At 37.4% G+C, this 18,933-nt stretch overlaps 3 protein-coding genes across 3 annotated transcripts in view; 2 read left to right on the forward strand and 1 right to left on the reverse strand.

The window, feature by feature from the left end:
* The window catches only part of LOC132256486 (xaa-Pro dipeptidase), a 26,305-nt gene continuing 7,372 nt past the window's right edge, over nucleotides 1-18,933 (forward strand). The window contains exons 1-4 of the mRNA XM_059752926.1: nucleotides 1-115; nucleotides 13,028-13,223; nucleotides 13,285-13,476; nucleotides 15,000-15,047. Of these exons, the coding sequence (XP_059608909.1) occupies nucleotides 13,038-13,223; nucleotides 13,285-13,476; nucleotides 15,000-15,047 (426 nt within the window). The 5' untranslated portion in view covers nucleotides 1-115; nucleotides 13,028-13,037. The remainder of the gene's footprint in view (nucleotides 116-13,027; nucleotides 13,224-13,284; nucleotides 13,477-14,999; nucleotides 15,048-18,933) is intronic.
* LOC132256488 (bolA-like protein 3) lies at nucleotides 136-731 on the reverse strand. The gene is made up of 2 exons (XM_059752928.1): nucleotides 596-731; nucleotides 136-488 (listed from the first exon to the last, which is right to left on the reverse strand). Exons 1-2 carry the CDS (start codon nucleotides 635-637, stop codon nucleotides 207-209), a joined length of 324 nt encoding a protein of 107 aa, XP_059608911.1. The 5' UTR covers nucleotides 638-731; the 3' UTR covers nucleotides 136-206.
* LOC132256487 (uncharacterized) lies at nucleotides 7,005-11,503 on the forward strand. Its single transcript, XM_059752927.1, has one exon. The coding sequence runs from the start codon at nucleotides 7,736-7,738 to the stop codon at nucleotides 8,114-8,116; it is 381 nt and encodes a 126-aa protein (XP_059608910.1). The 5' UTR covers nucleotides 7,005-7,735; the 3' UTR covers nucleotides 8,117-11,503.

The following is an 18,933-nucleotide window of genomic DNA, read 5'->3' on the forward strand; positions in this document are numbered from 1 at the left end:
AAAACCCCGAGTGACAGTTTTCTACTGAGGATTTTTGCAAGTTAATAAATTCCCAGTGAATTTCTTCCTTATATCGCTGCTTTTTTGTCATCCACAAGACTCTTTTCAACTTCCGGTAAGTCTCTATTTATAGCATATCTTACAATATTTTTCCTTTGTACAAAAAACTTACGTGAAATATGATGAGAAATTTTCCACGTCGTCCTTTACTTTGGCGGGATTTCCGTGTGAATCCTCAGTCCGTGCATGTCCTTTATCTGCTCCTTCAATGTCTCCGTTATCAGTCGATGCTGCTTCACTGTCGACAATCCCTGGAAGTCTTTTGATCTCACGAAAATCTCAAACATCGCTCCGCAGCCTCCGGAAATGTCCGTCACGGCGATTTCCTCAGCTGCCGGGAACTTCTCACTCAAGCTCCTCCTCAGGTCCTTGTCTGTGTACTTAGATGCGCCCTGACCACTGCTTCCTGACCACATCCGCGAGAGTAACTGCGAAAAACAAAGAGTGTCTCAGTGATAGCGGCACAAGACGCTATGTTGTGGTTTTGATGGGAAATCTTCAATGATTTCTACTGTATATCGCGTGAAATACTCACAGAAGTGTACTTCTGACCATTCCTTGCCAGAATTCTCTTCATTTCCGCTCCAAATCACTGTTTTTCACACGTGAAATTACACAACAAGAGGGCAGCGGTTTTGAGGTTAGGTTGCAGAGAATGCCATTTTTAGTGCTGTTGAATGGTTTCTGCTCAAAGCTCGCCGAGAAGCTCAAATTCAAAATTGTAAAAAATTGGGAGTTGTGAAAGCTCACAGGGTAACCAGAAAACCCAGGAAATATTACCGAAAAACCATCGCGGCAGGTGTTTTTTTATCCTTTCCTCTCTCTTTCTTCACCTCCAAAGCGACACTTCATTACGCATTCGCGGGAGGCAAAAGAATATAATAAAAAAAAGTGGTGCACTTTTTTCGGTACATATAAAGAAGAAAAAGCATTTGTGGCAGACAAAAGGAGTGTAATTGCATGCAAAGCGATAAAAAATGAGAACAATTTCAACATGTTTCCACAACTCCACACACGAATGCCCGCAAATGCAAACAATCCAACACAGAAGAGTGTCTATTTACCAAGCCCAGTGTTTTATGTACAAACTCAGCCGCGGGTTGTGTGAGTTGGGAATGAGGTGAATTGTGTGCAGAACGGACGTGGCGCAGGCGGCAGATGGTTTATTCAGAAGATCTCTCCAGCGACAGGACAATGTTGCTCTTCGCTTGAAGTTTCAAGAAGCTTGAAGAAATGCGCAGACCGATTTGTGACAAGACAAAACTATTTGGCGAAGAACAACAGTGTGAATTTCCAGACCAACTTGACCTTTACTAATCATGAATTGATTAGCATTTCTGTGCGAAATTCTAAGAGTCAAAAGAGGTCAATTTAGAATTTTAAACAAAATAGCTTTGTTTGCTAAATAAAGCCGGCCTTTTTGAGGCGCGCAACACGACTGAACACCATAATTTATTAACATTCAAGAAATTCTACAATTAAGCTCTATTTCTTCTAAACACCTACTTGGGTAAATTCATTCTGACCTTAAACACTTTAACTACGCATCTGATGAAGTCATCCATTTGCAAATACTGGGCAGAATCTAAATCTAAATATTGTTTCTCGCGCACATTTCTTACAACTTTGTATGGAAAATCAATTTTCATGATGAAGTGAAAATCTCGAGTGTGTGTAAATTGAATGGCATAATTTACAGACACAACAATCATCATATTTTCAATGATGAACACAAAAAGTGTCAGCAGTGAAAATTGTGTCAAGTGTGTGGTCAAGAAAACAAGGCAAAATCAATTTACTTGCCAATTAATTGCACGCTTCTCGTGGCTCTCGTTATAATGTAAGGCAGAGAGAATCTGCGCGTCTCTCATTGTGTTATTAGAACTTGCAATTCACCGCCAGAGCTGTTTAAATAACAAGGAATGTGTTGAATATGATGAGAAGTTTTGCGAATGAGAACAAGTAGAAATAATTCAGCATTTTAATAATCGCGCTCTCACGTTTTCGCACAAACACAGCAACAAAGTGGCATGGATTGTTTACCCATTCTCTTCACGAGTCATTCCTCGCGAATTCTTTCTCTGATGAGTCTCTTATACTTTGTTTGATGATCAAGTGAGCGAGAGAAGGAGAGAGATGCCTTTGAGAAACTGTTGAGTGATTTGTGTGAATGAAAGTCATCATCCGATACATTGTTGCTCGCCTTTTTGTGGCCATTTACCGTCATATTGCCTCTGTGGTCTCTTGCGGAGGCGCAGAAGAGGGCAGTGGAAGTGACTCATGTAGAGCCAAACAACGAGTTTCTCAGATAGCAACCAGAGCCATAATATTGGGAATTTGAGCATGGATTGGAAGGCACAAAGCCGTGCAAAAAAGACAGACAACAAACCTTTTTCGAGAGATCTCTTGAAGCTTGAAAACGTGGAATGAGTTTCTTGTTTTGCCTCTCTTCACACGGGCTTCACTGGTGAAGTTTATTTATATTTGCAATCTTCAGCTATAAATGATTTTGATAGTTGCAAAAGGACAAAAACATTCACACGTAATCATACAGTTGAACTGTATAGATTCGTGTGGGTGGAGCGTCGAAAGGGGCGGAGCTAAAAAAAAACATCGCTTCTCTATTCATCGATTGTCAGACTAGGTGTCAAATGGTGCACTGTCGATTGACAAACATCCTGCTGTGATGCGCGCATTAAATGTAAACTTCAGCAGTGAAATCTACATTTGTTGACAAATATTTACACTGAAAATCATCATGCATAGCTGAAATTCATTTGCATTGTTGACTATGGATGATTCTCTCTGTTGAGCACAGCATACCGCCAGTGTGTTTGCCATATGCAAATGTTTTCACATGGAAAATGGAATTTTTCCCTCTTATGCGCTTTTTGTTCTCTCCTCAATTCTCCCCGATTTCTCAAGATGCTGTGTCGTCTCTCATCCCAAGGGAGAGAGAGAGGAACATTGACTAAATCGTGAATAAAAAGTCAAGTCAATTGGATTACATAAAGTGAGAGAGAGCGTCAAAAAGGAGAGAATAGGAATGAGATGCATTTAGTTCAATGAACGTTTACACTAGTAAAACGTCTTTTGTCTCATCTTAACGCTGAAAATGGAGGGAATTATATATATATGGATCTTGAACAGTGCGGAACAAAAGATATTTTAATTTACTTAATTGCCAATGTTGGCAGAGAGACATGACAAAAATGAATTTTTTAATTTGTGTGAAAATTTCACAATTATCCCGTTTTTTTTTACTTCTTCGTCTCTCTCCAAATTTTGTGCCATCAAAAATACACACGAACACCTCCTCTTGAGTTCATAACCATTTTATAATACAAGAAGAAGAAGGAAAAAAAAAAATGCTCGCGAGTGTTTTGTATTTACGGTTGGCGTTTTTTTTGGCCATGCCAAAAGTTCAAAGCCCCAAAAATTCAATGAGATGAATGATACTGCGCTGTTCGCGTGGCCGCGGATTTTTTTCCCAAATGAAAACACTTCTCGCGGTGAGATGGCGAAGAAGAAGAAAAAAACAGTATTGTGAAACTGTTCAATACACTCCCAACCACAGAGGCTTGAAATATAATGGAAAAGTTTTCGCGACATTTCTCAATATTTACGAGAACAGCGTCTGTTGACATTTTGGGTGGTTGAATTAAATGTGCGCCAGCCGTTAAGAGTGTGCGCGTCATCAATTGCGACAAAAGGTGCAAAAAAAGTGTCACGTCAATTTTATTTTAACTTGATTTCTCATCGAGTCTCGAGAGAGCAAAACACTGACAAAATTGGCTCGCCACATTTGCACTATGGGCATGTTTTTATAATTAATGGGTATTTTGTGCATTTTCCCATGCTCGCCGCGCTTTGCGCGCTCACACAATTCGACTTTTGCCGTTTGCGGTGTGTTGAGTGTTTTTCTTGGAAGTGCTCGACGGCAGACACGCAGGCAGAAGCATTTGAGAAATGTCGAGGCAAATCGGGTACCATTTTGACCTGCCGTGTGCGGATTACCTTCGTTAGAAAAACCATAAGGGACTTTATGAGCCGACTGTGAAGTAATGCTTTTTGCCGCACAATTTCGTGGCAAGTCATAAAAAGCCAGGGTCTCTTTGAGGAGTTAAATGAGCTTTTCAAAATGCGTTAAAATTTAGTTTTCAAGGGCGTCAAATGTAATTAAGAGCCGACACTATTCTCGGATTAGGATCAGAAGTCATTAAACAGTCAGAAGAAATGTTCCAAAAGGAATTTTCTTTTCTAGCCATAGCTTTGGAAGAAGATAAAAATCAGAAAAGCTCTCATAAGACATCAAATGTCTTGAAAATTTTACGTCAATTCAAATTTTTCACTTAAATATGTTAAAGCTTATAGAAAAAGGGGAAAATATTAATAGGAGAAAGGAACATTTTAGCTATTTAATTGAATCTCAAAAATAATTTACAATAGTTAAACAGAACAGATAAAGAGCGTTTGAAAAGTACTCAAAATGAAAACTATGAAAAATCGACTTTTCATCGTTTGTCCATTTGACCTGCAGAGCTTTTAAATAAATCCTGCATTTTTCCATTAGCTCACAAGTCTGTCCTATATTTTCCACTGCTGTTTTTCTCTACTTTATTCATCACGTTGTCGGTCAAATTGATTGTAAACACTCTGGCAAATCATTAAATGGCCCCTCGAGGCGACTCGTGGTGTTGTGCTGTGCCATCAACTGCACAACAACCCACGCTTGAGTGTGTATGTGCGACAGAGAGGGCAAATAATATGGCATTTGAATCTCACGTGCACACGACGAGAGAACCTTTAGCTCTCTGTGTTGGCTTTTGTGGGAAAGGAATGCAGTGCATTTCCAAGAAGTAAAAGCTCACACGATCGTGAGATGGATGCAGTGGGTTGATGTGTGGGTGGAACGGAGATGGCGTGTATTTTGATATTTTGTTTGGGTTTTTAATGACGTGGCGCGAGTGTGTTTTGAAAGAGTGGAGAGAAAGAGAAAAAAGGCGCGCGCGTTATTCAACCGTTTTGTTTGGGTTGCATTGAAACGCTAATAGCATTGTAATGAATTTTTCCACTTGATATTTGCTGAAATCATTTGGAAAGACTGGATTTAATGGGGGAGGAGGAGGGGAAAAGCCAAATGTGTTATATAAGTTGATATGTAATTGAAGGAGAGATTTTTCTTCTCTCAAGCAAAATGCTACTCAGTTTACGCAATGGCGCTAATTTTATTAATGGGGGATGAGGCTTGATGGTGTGGATAAGGTGTAGAGTAAACGTGACATGGATGGGACTCATGGGCGTCAACATTTGTTGCTTTGTTGTGAATGGAAGAGAAATTGGAGCACAATTCTTTATGGACATGTATTTTTACCATTTTTATTGACTGTAATAATACCCTATCTGGGGCTTTGAAAAGTGGTGTCATGCGAGGTGGTGATAAGATTTGGCGTCGCCTTTTTAAAGAAAAAGTCTCGTGACTGTATATAAGAAAGGTTCGGCATTTCTCAGAATTCATCCTTGCTTTTGAGAAAGAAGTCTCACATCTCTCAATGTCTATATCGCTTTTTGTTTGAGCACTTCCTCCGAAGCATCTTTTCTCTTCTTCCCATCGTCTGACCCGAATGTTGTCTGTTTCTTTTTTGTCGTCGTCGTCTTCTTTTTTTTGGGGCGTATGTATGCAGAGGAACGAGAGATTAATCTGACATGCGTAACTGGCAGTGTGACTGTGTGTGTGAGGGGTAACCTTGAATATTTTTCGTACATATGCGAGAAGATATTAAACTAACACACCATCGTTGGGCCCATAAGACTAAAGTTGGGAGCCATATTGAGTGCTGTGTGGCATCTTAACTGCTTTGCGAATTCCCTTCTCTTTCGTGATGCGCTCGAATGGATGTTCTTCAACTGAGTCTTTTGTTGCACATCACACAAGGAAGCGTCGATAAACTGATGTACGCGCCTCCCTTAAAGAAAAGTCACATGAGTGACTCACGATGTCTTAAAGAAATGTAGTACAAATTATATGGTATACTGCGTGTGCACAGGCCCCGATATTTTGCCTCGTGATTTCTCTTTATACTCAATCCATTGAGTGGTTGTTTCGAGTTCCAATTTGGCCAATTGCCAAGTTGGGTGAGACACAATTTTGCCACTCTCTCGCTGTATTTTGTCTTCTTCCCCCGTGCAGCACCCCAAAAATATATTATGCAAACATTGCATTGGATTTCTCCTCACATATTGCTCAATATGTATGGAGATGAGAATTCATCTCGTTGTGCCTCATTTTGTCACTTGTCCCCTCATTTATCATCAGTTCTAGAAATATTTCACATTATACTGTTTGTTTGTAGACAGGAAAAAGAGGTGATGTTATGTATATGCGCTATATATATGTGGAATATATATATATATATATATACAGTGAGAAAATGGGTGCTCTTTTGGCGACTGTGTGTGTTGTGTTTTTATGTGAGTAATCAAAACAATAACAACACCACGTCATCTCATACCGCAGTCTTCAGAGACTTACCAATACCACTTGACGCCACATTGAGGGCATCGAATTACGTGAATGCCTCTCTCTCTATGTATTAGGTCGAAAGCCCCAGAATTTGGGGTTGCCTGAGCGCAGAGAAAATTCCCACAACACCACACACAGTCTGTTTACATAACAAAGAACAATGTGGCGGATGGGATATTTGATTTTACCCCATTCTATGCACATTTGCCGGTCATATTGATCACACAATCGAAGATGCTGATGTTTTGCCATGCCAAGGTTAGACATATGGATGGAAAAATCCACCCTTAAAGCTCCTCTCAGCCCCTCATCGGGCAACTCAGAGTGGGAAATTTAATCCAACCACTACACACGATTGAATGTTTATATATGGAGTCGGCCATTTTGCGTGCTTGACGGTGTGTGTGCGTTGAGGTATTTTTGGAGGGGAACAGAGTCAGTGGTGTGTTGTGAATTCAGTCGGTTAGAAGATCTTGTGACGGTTGGACCTCAACATAATCGGCTCCGCCTGTTACAACAAGAGCACTTAGGAGTAAATTGTCAGATTGTTGGTGTGTTGTTGGCATCAAAATTCATCATAGTTGAGATTGTTCGATACCAAAATTGCTCGCACAAGAGTCCACCACAAGAATAAGGGAGAGAATTGAAGTTTTCCAACACTAGTGCATTTATAGCTGTTTATTTCCGGATCAAAGACCGACCGATACTGTATTCAACATTTATAAGGCGTTCGGGGTGTGGTAGTGTGTCTGAGGGAATTGTTTTTGCTTTTGCCCCGTAAATCGACCGACATTGTGACGTGGTGTTAGTGCGCGTGTTTCTCGTTTAAAAGGAAAGAGAGACAGAACAACACTGAGTACACGATAGTGTGAGAGAGAGAGAGAGTTGCAGAAGACACTTTATAAATAACTTGACGATTTTTTGGGTAACTCAGTGTGTGAGAAAGATAGAACAGCAATTAAGGAGGAGCAAGTTAAAGCGGGATAAGTGATTGAAGACCTATAGCCGAGAAGAAGAAGAAGAAGTGTATTCATCGTTACTGGATGAACTAGAGGATAAGTCTGGCAGTTGTGTAGTTTGGAGAAAACAAGGATTTCCAAGAAAACATACAAACAGGAGGCAGCAAGCAGCATAGGTGAGGAAAAGCCGAAGATGCCCAGCAAGCAGGCGAATGATGTGTTGGCTGTTGAGGAATTAGTGCATGAAATTAAGGAGAACCTACGACTGAAGGCTCGACCGTCCCATCATCCCAATCGCAGCTCCAGACCATCGCCATATCACATCCCGTGTCGATCGTGGAGTGATGGCTGCAATGAGAAGCACCATCACCACACCACGGGCAAGAAGGATGTGGATCCTGCCAGCATCGATGACCCCTATGAATTGCTCCAGGCGCTCATTAAGAGCAACAATCTGGTTAAGGAGGCGGTGAGGCGTCTCCAGCTGAATCTCTCACCCAAGCAACGATACTTCTATGAGAGTGACGATGAGTCGAGATCACCGCTGCTGAGGATGTGTCACCTTGAGATATAAGGAGAATAGGCTCTCCACAATTTCACCCCACCTCTTTGGATCTATCATGTCACTTGGATGCAGGAAGGCGTTGATGTGTGTTATTTAAAATGTGCGTGTGTTAATTGCCCACGGAATCAGAGAATTGAGTGCTGTTGACTATTTGGGACCGCTTTTCTCCCCCTCCATTTCATGCTTACATTTGACAACATCCCACCAAGAAAAAAAAAACGACACAGAAGGCACATTTTGTGATGTCGAGACAGATTGTGGAGCGGCAGTTGATACCCAACATGATGGACAGAAGTGTGAAAAACGGGCATTGATGAAAACAAGTGATGGCGGAGTGTGAGTGTGGAGTGTTCAAGTCAAAATGGCCGTCATGAAGAATTGAAAACAACCGAGGCGTCCCGGAGGTATCGATTGGACGGTGGGTATGGTGTAGTGTCTGCTGAGAGGCTCAAAACAACCCTGGCGGTGTGCACAGCAGCAATATAATCAAGAAGGTGCGATTTGAGAACAGTTAGCTAATATTATTAATCATAGGAAGCGCCGTAGTGCGTGTGTAACAAAACAAATGAAACATAGGCGACAAATGTCACAAGACTAGAAGATGATGCAATAGGGAGGAAATGTCAAGTGGCGCACAGATACAAAATGGCAATCGTGGCTTTTTTTTTGTTGCAAAAGACGTGAATCACAAATCCGAATGAGCCCCATGAACAATATTGTACTATGTTTGTGCATGCATGACAGTCATTTACATCGCGTGACGTCAGCAACGGCGCACTGGAGGCGAACTTTTGTTTTGTAAATAAACACACACAAGTGCTTCAACCTTGTGTGTGTGTTGGCTCGCCATGCACACGAAACATAATAAAGTGTATGTAAGAGAAATGTCTGTGAAATGCCCAACAAGGGGTTTCCATTGCAAGATGACTTGAGACGGAAATGGAGAAAGAGAGATGGTTGAATTGCAAAACACACCATCGATTTATTCTTACCTGTTTTTGTTCACAGTGACGCCATTTCGGATGAAAATATGTCGGGCAATAAACTCTCTTCATCGCCGCGCTCTCTTGATATTTCACAAAATAAGCCTTTGCATCATCTTGTGTCCATTGTGAATGTTACAATATAGAGAGATGAAAGAAAGAAAAAAAACTCCATCGAATATTAGATTTTATAGGTGAAAAATTACTTTCCAAAAAATAAATCATACATAAATTATGGTCAATCATTGCGACTTTTCTTTACTCTTAAAAAATTTTAAAAACAAAAAGAAGAGAGAAATGTTATATGAAAAACAAAATCTGCTTTTGTGATATAGTTTTTATGTAATTATGAAGAAAAAAAAGGTATACTTATCGTCAAGTGAATGATGAACCCTATATATTTAAATGGTAACAAATGTATAAGTAACCATATTAAAGGATTAAACATCAATTTAATAAACTATAATGATGAGAGATGATGAGCACAAAGAAGTGTATATATATTTTTTAAAGAAAAAATAATGATCAGTCGCAAATAGTCAACAGCATGAATAGATTTCTGATTTATCAAAGCTATAAATGATGATAAATGAAATGATAAACTTTTGTCTTATAATTTTAGTTATCGGAAAAAAAACTATATTAATGAGAGAAAATCAGTATATGTAAATTTCCAAAAAACACAAGCATAGATGGAGAGTGAATGGTAATTATTTAATTACTAGAAAACTATTCAACTTATATATTTTAGCAATTAGATAGTCTCTTTTTGTAATATGAAATTTCAAATATTAAACACAATGTGAAGCAAACAACAAATCACATCTTGAGGATGAATTATTGAGATGAATATGACAGAGAAAGGTGGAATTTTTATTTCCATACGACTGCAAATATAAAAGAAAAAACAACAGTTTAATAAATTTTTTGATTTATACCGTTTTCCAAATCGCATCGCGTCCCTCATTATGGAAGATTTTTAAATGCGAAATGGTTGAAATTTTAGATGAGCGAAGGAGAAAAATGAATGATAGACTGCAATGAAAGAAAAAAAAAGAAATAAATTTTAGATTTAACCTAGAAATCAAAGTAAATTTGTAGGTAGGATTCGTATGAAAATGAGCAGTTTTTGGGGGAGTTTTGAGGAAAAGTACCAAGAATAACTTCAAGTATATATATATGGATTATTAAATCGGCTTAAAAAGGACACTTAAAACCTCAATACAGTTGAAAATATCACAAGAAGATATTCAGACTATGTGAAAAAAACCCTCATTTTTCTTTTAGTAATCGACTAAAGAATATATAATGAAAAATTTTACGCTTAACATTTAGATTTTGTCTTGGGTTTCATTCACCGAACCTCTTTGTCTAAATGGAGAAAAGAAAACCTTTTGAATTCTTTACTAAAAAATTGATAAATGGTAAAAATTTGAAGATAAATCACTAAATAGTAAATAAGATTTCAAATGATAATAAAAGAAAATGAAGAACTTTTAAATGTGTGTATTTTGTGTAATGCATGCGAACAATACAATTTTTTGAGAATGATTACAAAAAAACATCTATTAAAAATACCTATCATAATAATAATAATACTATAAAAAAAACAAATTTAGTGATTATATATGAATATATAATTGTATTGATAAAATGAAATCTTAAACAAATTGTACAATGTTTTAGCGGTAAATATTTCAAAGATAGATGTCTGAAGAAATTTTCACTCCCCATCCAAAAGAAGAAGAAGAAGAAGAGAAAAATTGAAGAATAAATGTAATTTTAAGTGGATAATAATGCAAATCATATTGGGAAAGTTTTGGCAAGTGAAAATCACGTGGAGTGATTAGGATGGAAATGAATAAGAATGTTCCTTTGTACCTAATTAAAATTAATCTAACAATAATAAATGATAATGAAATGATGGTAGATTTTGAAAGATTTAATGATTTACAGGGTGACAAATAGACATTTTAGGAAGCATACGCAAATTTCTGTATAGGACAAAGAATAATTTCCCTGTTTTATTAACAAAATGAAAGGAGAATATATATATTAGTTTATTTTAATATTATTTCACTCTCACATATGAGAAATTGATACACACATTCTTAAGTATTTAAGAATACTTTCTAAGCTTTATTTTCTCTCAACTTCTGCTTAATGTTTTCTTTGAATGATTGTAGATTTTTATATTGATGAACTAACTACTTTCTCACTTAATAAATTACATCGCTTCCCCAATATTATAAAAACAACAACAACAACAATATAATGAAATGTGGTAGAAGTATAGTGAAAATATTTAAATACTACAATATAACAGTTTCTTCAGTAACAGAACAACAAAACAAGACATTAATTAATGAACACGTCCAATATTAAACAACATTTTTCGCAGTTGAAAAAAAAATATAAAATACAAAGAAGATTTAATGTGGGGGGAAGAAAAAAACAACCAGAAATATTGCAATAAAGTTAAAGGTGATGCCAATCAAGTTTTCGTCACTGTGTGTGTTGGTTAAAAATTTGAATCTAGCGTGTTTGCGTGCCGCGAAGGAGGAAAAATACTAATAGAGAGGTTTTATTATATTACATTTTGAAGCAAATATAGAAGCATTTTTTTAGCCCTGTTTTCAACTCTTCTCTTGTTTTGCAGAAAGAAGAAAACAGAGATTCATATTTTTCCCCTCGTATGTGTGTGATTTTTCTCTCTGTATATGCATATAGAAGAAAAGAGACGTGAGAGAGAGAGAGAGAGAAGTACACAACAGAGGCACAAAGTGAATCAATAAGGAAAACTTTTCTCATATTACTTGCTAATTGGCGTTTGGCAGAAATTTATGTTTGGCAAAAGAGTAGAAGAAGGGAAATTCAACACGCTATTCACGCTTACAGACGACGTGTGGTTTTGATTGTAAATAAGCGATTTGGATGTGGTGAGAAAATGAAAATAAAAATTCTCAACCAGACTGGGTTTTTTCTCACATGAAAAAAAAACATAGGGAGGAAAATATATCGATTTCGAGAAGTGGCGAACCTAAAATGTAACTCACATACACTAATGTACCTACAGTAAAATAGCTATTGGAGGAAAAAGAAGAAGAAAAAAATAATACAATATTGTCTTTCTGTGTGTAGAGAAGAGATAAAGAAACATAGTGAGAGAGAAAGTGAAAGAGAGACGATTTGGTTAGAGATATCCTGCATAACAAGAATAGTGAATGATTTAAAACAAAATAATTGTAATTTAGCGAATGAAGAAAAAAAGGAAACAAATAACAAATTTAGAAAGTTCTCTTCATTTTCACCTTATTTCCTTAGTAATCGTGCATGTTTTAATGCATATTTAATTATTATTTACTCTTTTCATTCAAATATACGATTATCACGTTATTGTAGTGTTTGTCATTTTTTTCTTTCTTGAAAGAATGCAAAACAGTTGAATGAGAGATAATGAGAGAAAAACAATGAATTCTTTTCGATAAAATATGTCTGGATGAGGCACACCCACAATATATAGGAATGATATGCGAAAGGAGAAGTTATAAAGAAATTGTAATATTGAAATAATTGAACTGTATTATTTAGTGATAAAGAGAAATACATACATTAATATGGAGAAAAAAACAATTGAAGAAAACTATTAAACACAGTTCTCTAAAGTGGTAAAAAAAAAACTAGTCTTTCATTCCATCGTTGTTGCCTAGCAAACATTGGTCACAGATAATCTGTCCTCTCCAACAATACCAAGGTTCAGTTCAGCAATCAATTGGCAATCCTCCCCTCTTGACACACACAATAAATATTGTCTTATCTCCCCATTTTGACTCTCTTATGGACTGTCGAGGAAAATTTCTCATCAGTTTTCCACTCAACTGAGGAGTGTTCGCGCATTCTGTACGTAATTTCTCTGTGCCTTTTTTTCTCCGTGAAGAAAACGCGCCATGGCCTTCCAAATGGGACCCCAAACTCACGCCATCCCAATGGAGATGTACCGTGAGAACCGCGAGCGCGTGATGAAGGCACTGAAGACGGCCACCAAGGGCCTGAAGGAGGGCTCAATGGTGTTGCTGCAGGGTGGCCAGGACAAGAGTCTCTACGACACCGACGTGGACTATGTCTTTCGACAGGTGATGGGGGAATTCCGGGGGGGGCTTTTTCGCTTGACATGCTCACGAGAGAACTTCTCAGGAATCATATTTCACGTACCTCTTCGGCGTCACTGAACCTGGATGTTACGGTTGCGTGGACGTGTCTTCGTGTCGGAGTTTCCTCTTTGTGCCGCGCCTCCCTGAGGAATATGCCGTGTGGATGGGACGTCTGCTGACCAAGGAAGACTTTCGCGCAAAGTACAAGGTTGACGAGGTGCACTATGCCGATGAGGTAAGTAATTTCACTCTGATCCACACTTGTACACTGGAATCTATCCTCAATTCGCTTCATATTAAAAAGAACATGAACGTGACAAGAACATGATAATCATAAAGGTTTAAAAGATCAGAAGAGTCGAAAGACTTTGGTCAAGGGGAAGATAATCTGGTTTCTCATGTTATATTATGTTATATACTCACGTTTTCATGTTATATTTTATGATTTTCTTCCACTAAAATACCATATACTGTAATTTTAGGCGTGAGAATTTCTACTTCAAAATATTATTTAGTTTTAAATCTGACACATAACCTAGAAAAATATATCAAAATTAGGACTTGGATAAAGAATTATTTTCAGAGAATAAAATAATCAAGAGAAAATCCAAGCTATGGAACAAATATTGCATAAATTGCAACACTTTCTTAATCTCTTACTGATCTGTACACCAGTTCTGACCACATTATCTCCCCCTTGACTTTGACATATCCACAATACGATGGAGGTAGTTGAATGACTTTCTGTATACTTTAGGATTTAGGGAAGAGATTTTAAAATAACATCAAACTCTTCATAAATTCGCTGAAATTACACAGCAAAATAATAAACATCTTCTGCCAAACTCTTCTTCACCTTCACAAATATCATTGAGACCATCGAGTCCATTGACCGGAAGAATAATTCGTTAAGAACACATTAAAAGATGTGATCCCAATTCTCGCGCCCCGACAAAATATCTTTTGAAAGCCACATAAAAACTTTATTGTTCTCACAGTGGCTGCGTGGGGATCAATTGGGCTCAGTGTGTTGAAGCTGAGGCGGAAGCCAGTGGAGCGAAGAGTTTCCGAGGGGGTCAATAGACATCCAGTGTCTATGAACAAATTTATTGTTAATTGGCCACGGTCTCTGAAATTTGAAGGTTAAATAGAAATCTCACAGTTCTTTGCCCCTCTTCTTGTCAATTTAATGTATGTAGAAAGATTTGTTGGGAGATTTGACAAAGTTGCTCTTCAGAAAACATTGTCATTATGAGGCATTAATTCAAGTGTCTCGCGCACTCACACAATGCAAATGGATGAGAATTGAAATGCAAATATTTGCAAATATATTATTTTGCAACACTTTTGCTGGTGTGACAAATAGAAAACAAATTGGTTTTGCTTACTCGCAACCAACATCAACAATAACGTGCGCAGTTGTATTTGGCATTCGACGATGATGAGAATTAGAGATGAGAAAAAGTTATTTCCTCAATTTTCTCTCCCCCAAACAACTTGCAGTAATATGCAAAAACGGTCTGTGAGAAATTCAATATTCAGCGCAATGTGCAATTTTCGCTTGAAAGAAGAAGAAAAAGAAAAAAAAATCACCTTTTCAACAGGTCTCGACTTAATATTGTATGTTTCTCAATGGAAAATCACATTGTAAACATCTTTATATATATTAAATAGTAATATGAAGTGAATTAAAATGATGTCTTCTCATATCGCAACCTTCTTTTCCCTCCATATATATTTTTTTCTGTATAATTTCAGATAAACAACGTGATTGCGTCAAGAAATCCGCCTGTTATTTATGTTTTGGTAAGTTTTATTGTCTATAGATATTTCCTCTTGGAATTATATATACTGTGTGTGCCTCTTTTGCCATTTGTTTTTGTTTATTCGATTTTGCCACGACGTATGAGTCAAGCTACAGTTCCATGAACTGAGTTGTATTATTTTGAGGCGTCACTCTGGGTTGGAGAAGCAGGAACCGCAAAATTTTTCTGAACTTGCCACACATCAAATGATGAATTGTGTGTTCGTGTTTGTGTGTGTGTGTGCTTGTGAAATGTGTGGATTTTCTTGGAAAGGCAAAATAACACAAGAGTGAAAAACAAATGAACTAAAAATTATTTGCGATGTGGCGAAAGAGAAAGAAGAAGAAGAAAAAAATTGAAGAGGCAAAATTTGTAAAGCGAATCTAATAAAGAGTTTTGCCTTTTGGTAGCGATTTTTATGTACATGTGTTAACTAAAGTTCACGAAGCTTTCACCAGACGATTCATGTTGTTTTCTTGTGCCTGAATGTCTCGCGCTTGTTTCATCTCTCTTGGGCACAAAGACATGTTACTCCTTTGGCTTCGTGCAAAATGTGAAAGAGAGATGCTATTTCTGTGTTTTATTTTGCTCACTGGGGTGATGAGAGAGAGAGAGAGAGAAAAGAAAAAGAAGAGAAACAGTTTTTGCTATAAATCGTTCTTTGTGTATCATTTTGCGTGGCAAAACACGAGGTGAAAACATTGCTGAGTTTATGCCTATGACCGCAATTGTTTGAAAATCAATTCCACGGGGTGGAAAAGTGGTTGTCGGCGAGGGGAAAAGTCAACTTAGCTCAGGGGATTTATGTGGGATAATTCAACCGGAAAATTGTGGATGAGAGAAGTCGCGCGTCACCTTGCGTCTGAGAATGTTGCGATGGGTTTGGTCTATAAATAAACATTACAATTCTCTTGAGACTATTTTCATTAATTATATGTATATAGTTTGTTGGGGGGAAAAATGAGAATATTTCCGGCACATAATGGGTCACTCTAAGCATACAATATTCAGGGAGTCATTGGATAAATGATTGAAGCATAGTATTGACGATTTAAAGTGAGTGCACTGATTGATCGTCATCAAACAAGGAACTGATTACGTATCTCAAATATCCTGGAAACTTTACAACACGAGCTCTGTGCCTCGATGTAGTCATGAATTAATTATATTCAATTAGGGTTGTGACATTTGAATGTAAGTTATTCGGCTTCCTCTGAATATATTGGCAATCTAAATAAATAACAATTCATTCTTTGAAACCATGCAAAATTTCGGAGTAAAGAAGCAATTTTCCCCATTTTCGAGGATGGCTATAAAAGAATATCATCTACAGATCACTCCGCATACATGAATAAAAGCGTCATATGTTGAAATTGTAACAATTTCGTACAAGTATTGTTCACTTCTTAAGCTTTTCTGTGGATCTTTCATGTTTTCTCTAATAACTGGATAAATTACTTCTGTCACAATATTTTCCACTCACTGTGGCTGATCATGTGAAGAAGCAGAAGACGTGAGCATAGGAAAAAATCCCAGTGACATTCTGTAATCAATTTCTATTTATAATATGACAAATTCATAGTGGGTCACTTTTAATCACTTTACTTCGGCTCAGCGCGACGTACAAAGTCCAAACCAAAGTCAAACAGTCCTGAGAGACTTTCAGACGATATTTTGTATTGTGAAATTTTTATATTACACAAAATACTAAATGCTCTGTGAGTAAGAAATTCCCATAGAATTTTTTTCCGGGGGAAATATTCCATCAGGGTTATGAATCATTTTCCACTGGCCCCTCAGAAAAAAAGAGAAGCTTTATACTCCAGAGAGTGGAAAAAACATGCCATAAATTTCCATGGTGAGTCAAGATGAGGAAGAAAAAGAGGTGGCAAAAGTGGGGAATGAGTAGAATTTTTGGGGCGCACTTTGGCGCCTTTGCTATACAAATATTTACATGATGAAATCCCAATGGCAATTTCACCAATTTTTCACGCTATTTCTCGCGCTCGGATTTTCACTATTTCACTTTGTGCTGTTGTCTCGGAATTCTCTATTTCTCTCTCTCATTGTATAATTTTTTTTTTGTTCGCATCTTTTATGTAAAGATTTTGTATAAATTCTCAAGTGATTTTGCATGCAGTAAAAAAAAACTGTCTCGAATATTGAGGGAGAGACAAAATAGTCTCGCTATTCAATGAATTTTTGCCAAATTAGACAGTCAAATAAACTGGAAATTTTACATACAAAATACACAGAAAGTCTCTAGCAAGTTGAAGGGGGGAAAGAGAGGCTAAAACACCTCTCATGAATAATAGAGTTTCACGATGGGTGGCAAAAAGAGGCACCATTTGTATTGAATGTGGGTATTTTTCTTCTATCTCGCCTCGCGGTGTGTTTTTTTTTATGTAGCCTTATAGAAGAGATAAAGAAAAATACATACACACACGCAGTTCAACAGTTTCGACCCAAATATCAAAATAAAAACATTGCGCAATGCCGTGTCTTATGCATCGATCATGGACTAGAAATACTCATTGCGCGTAAAACCATGAATGACGTACGCGCTTTGAGATTTTGTACCTTTTCTTCTTTGGCTGAACTCTGGGGAGCAGATAATCCTCAGTGAGATTAAGACGACATCACGTGCGTCTGGTTTTGATGTTCTGTAATGGTGTCTTTCCTCATTTCCACGAAATATCCTCATTTCACCCATTTTATTGTCAACAACTCGCAGTCATTAGGAAATTTTTTTGTGCTGCTTTTGCTGAGAAAAAAAAATCAAACAAGACACAATCCGAAAAGAGATTATGTATTTCGCAATGCTATTCATGTTGCAGAGTTGGAAATATTACAGATAGAGGATTAAACAAATCATTATTTGCGTAAAGAGTTGTTTCTGTAATATTATTCTTGCATAAAATGCACAATATGACTTGTCAATGGTAAAAGTGTGAAAGAGAGCAGTTTAAGCAGATGCTGTTGAATGTTTCGAATGAAAGAAATGCTTCAGTGGAATTGTTTTTCATCTTCTATAATTCTGTTCAACTGCATCTCTTTTGTTCAGCATGAATCATCCACATGATCTGCACAGGTTCTGGAGCTTTTTCAACTCATAAATCGCATGATTCATGCCAACATGTTGATTGGTAGAAACACGTCTGCGCGTCACGAGATTAGATTAGATTAAAAGAGTGGGTCTGCAGTCTTACGTTTGAGTCCAGAAGCACTCAATTCATCTAATCTGTCGTCTATAAATTCCTTTCGCATCATCCTTCATTAACTCTGTCTCCAGGACAGTGTGTAGAAATAAAATCCGATTTATTTGAACCAATGAAAACCAGCGTTAAGTGGAGCAAAATTGCGCGAAAATTTATTTTGCGCATTACAATTCACCATAGCTTTAGCATTAGCAATCTTCACCTTGATGGAATTGTTTTTGCGCTCGCCTTGCAAAAATAGGACACTTTTCTCAATTCCATAGCGAAGATTGATCCTCAGCTGGAGGGGACTTTTGAAGGACGCATGAGGATTTTCGTGCTCCAAATTTCCCAGCGTCATCCTGAGCCAAAGGCTTCCGGGGCTTTTGTGTTGTTGTTTATTCCATGGATTTTTTTTTCTGCCAAATCATCTTTAGCCTCTGTGCCAATATTCCATGTTCTATTATGGCATGAACTCATTTTCACGACCACACTTTATGGCTATTTATTTACTTATATTGTTCTGTGACGCTTTTTTCCCCCACTGATTTTCCATCTCACTCTGTCGGCATCTTATCACATCCCAGAATATATAACTTAATGTGGTTCTGTCGGGGGAAAATTGCGTCGATATCGATTGTGGGCAATTTGCGTCTCTTCTCCTTTGGGGCCTTTTTTTCTCAATGGAAA

This window comes from Phlebotomus argentipes, unplaced genomic scaffold (assembly GCF_947086385.1).
Source record: "Phlebotomus argentipes unplaced genomic scaffold, Phlebotomus argentipes genome assembly contig_5, whole genome shotgun sequence".
Classification (NCBI taxonomy): domain Eukaryota; kingdom Metazoa; phylum Arthropoda; class Insecta; order Diptera; family Psychodidae; genus Phlebotomus; species Phlebotomus argentipes.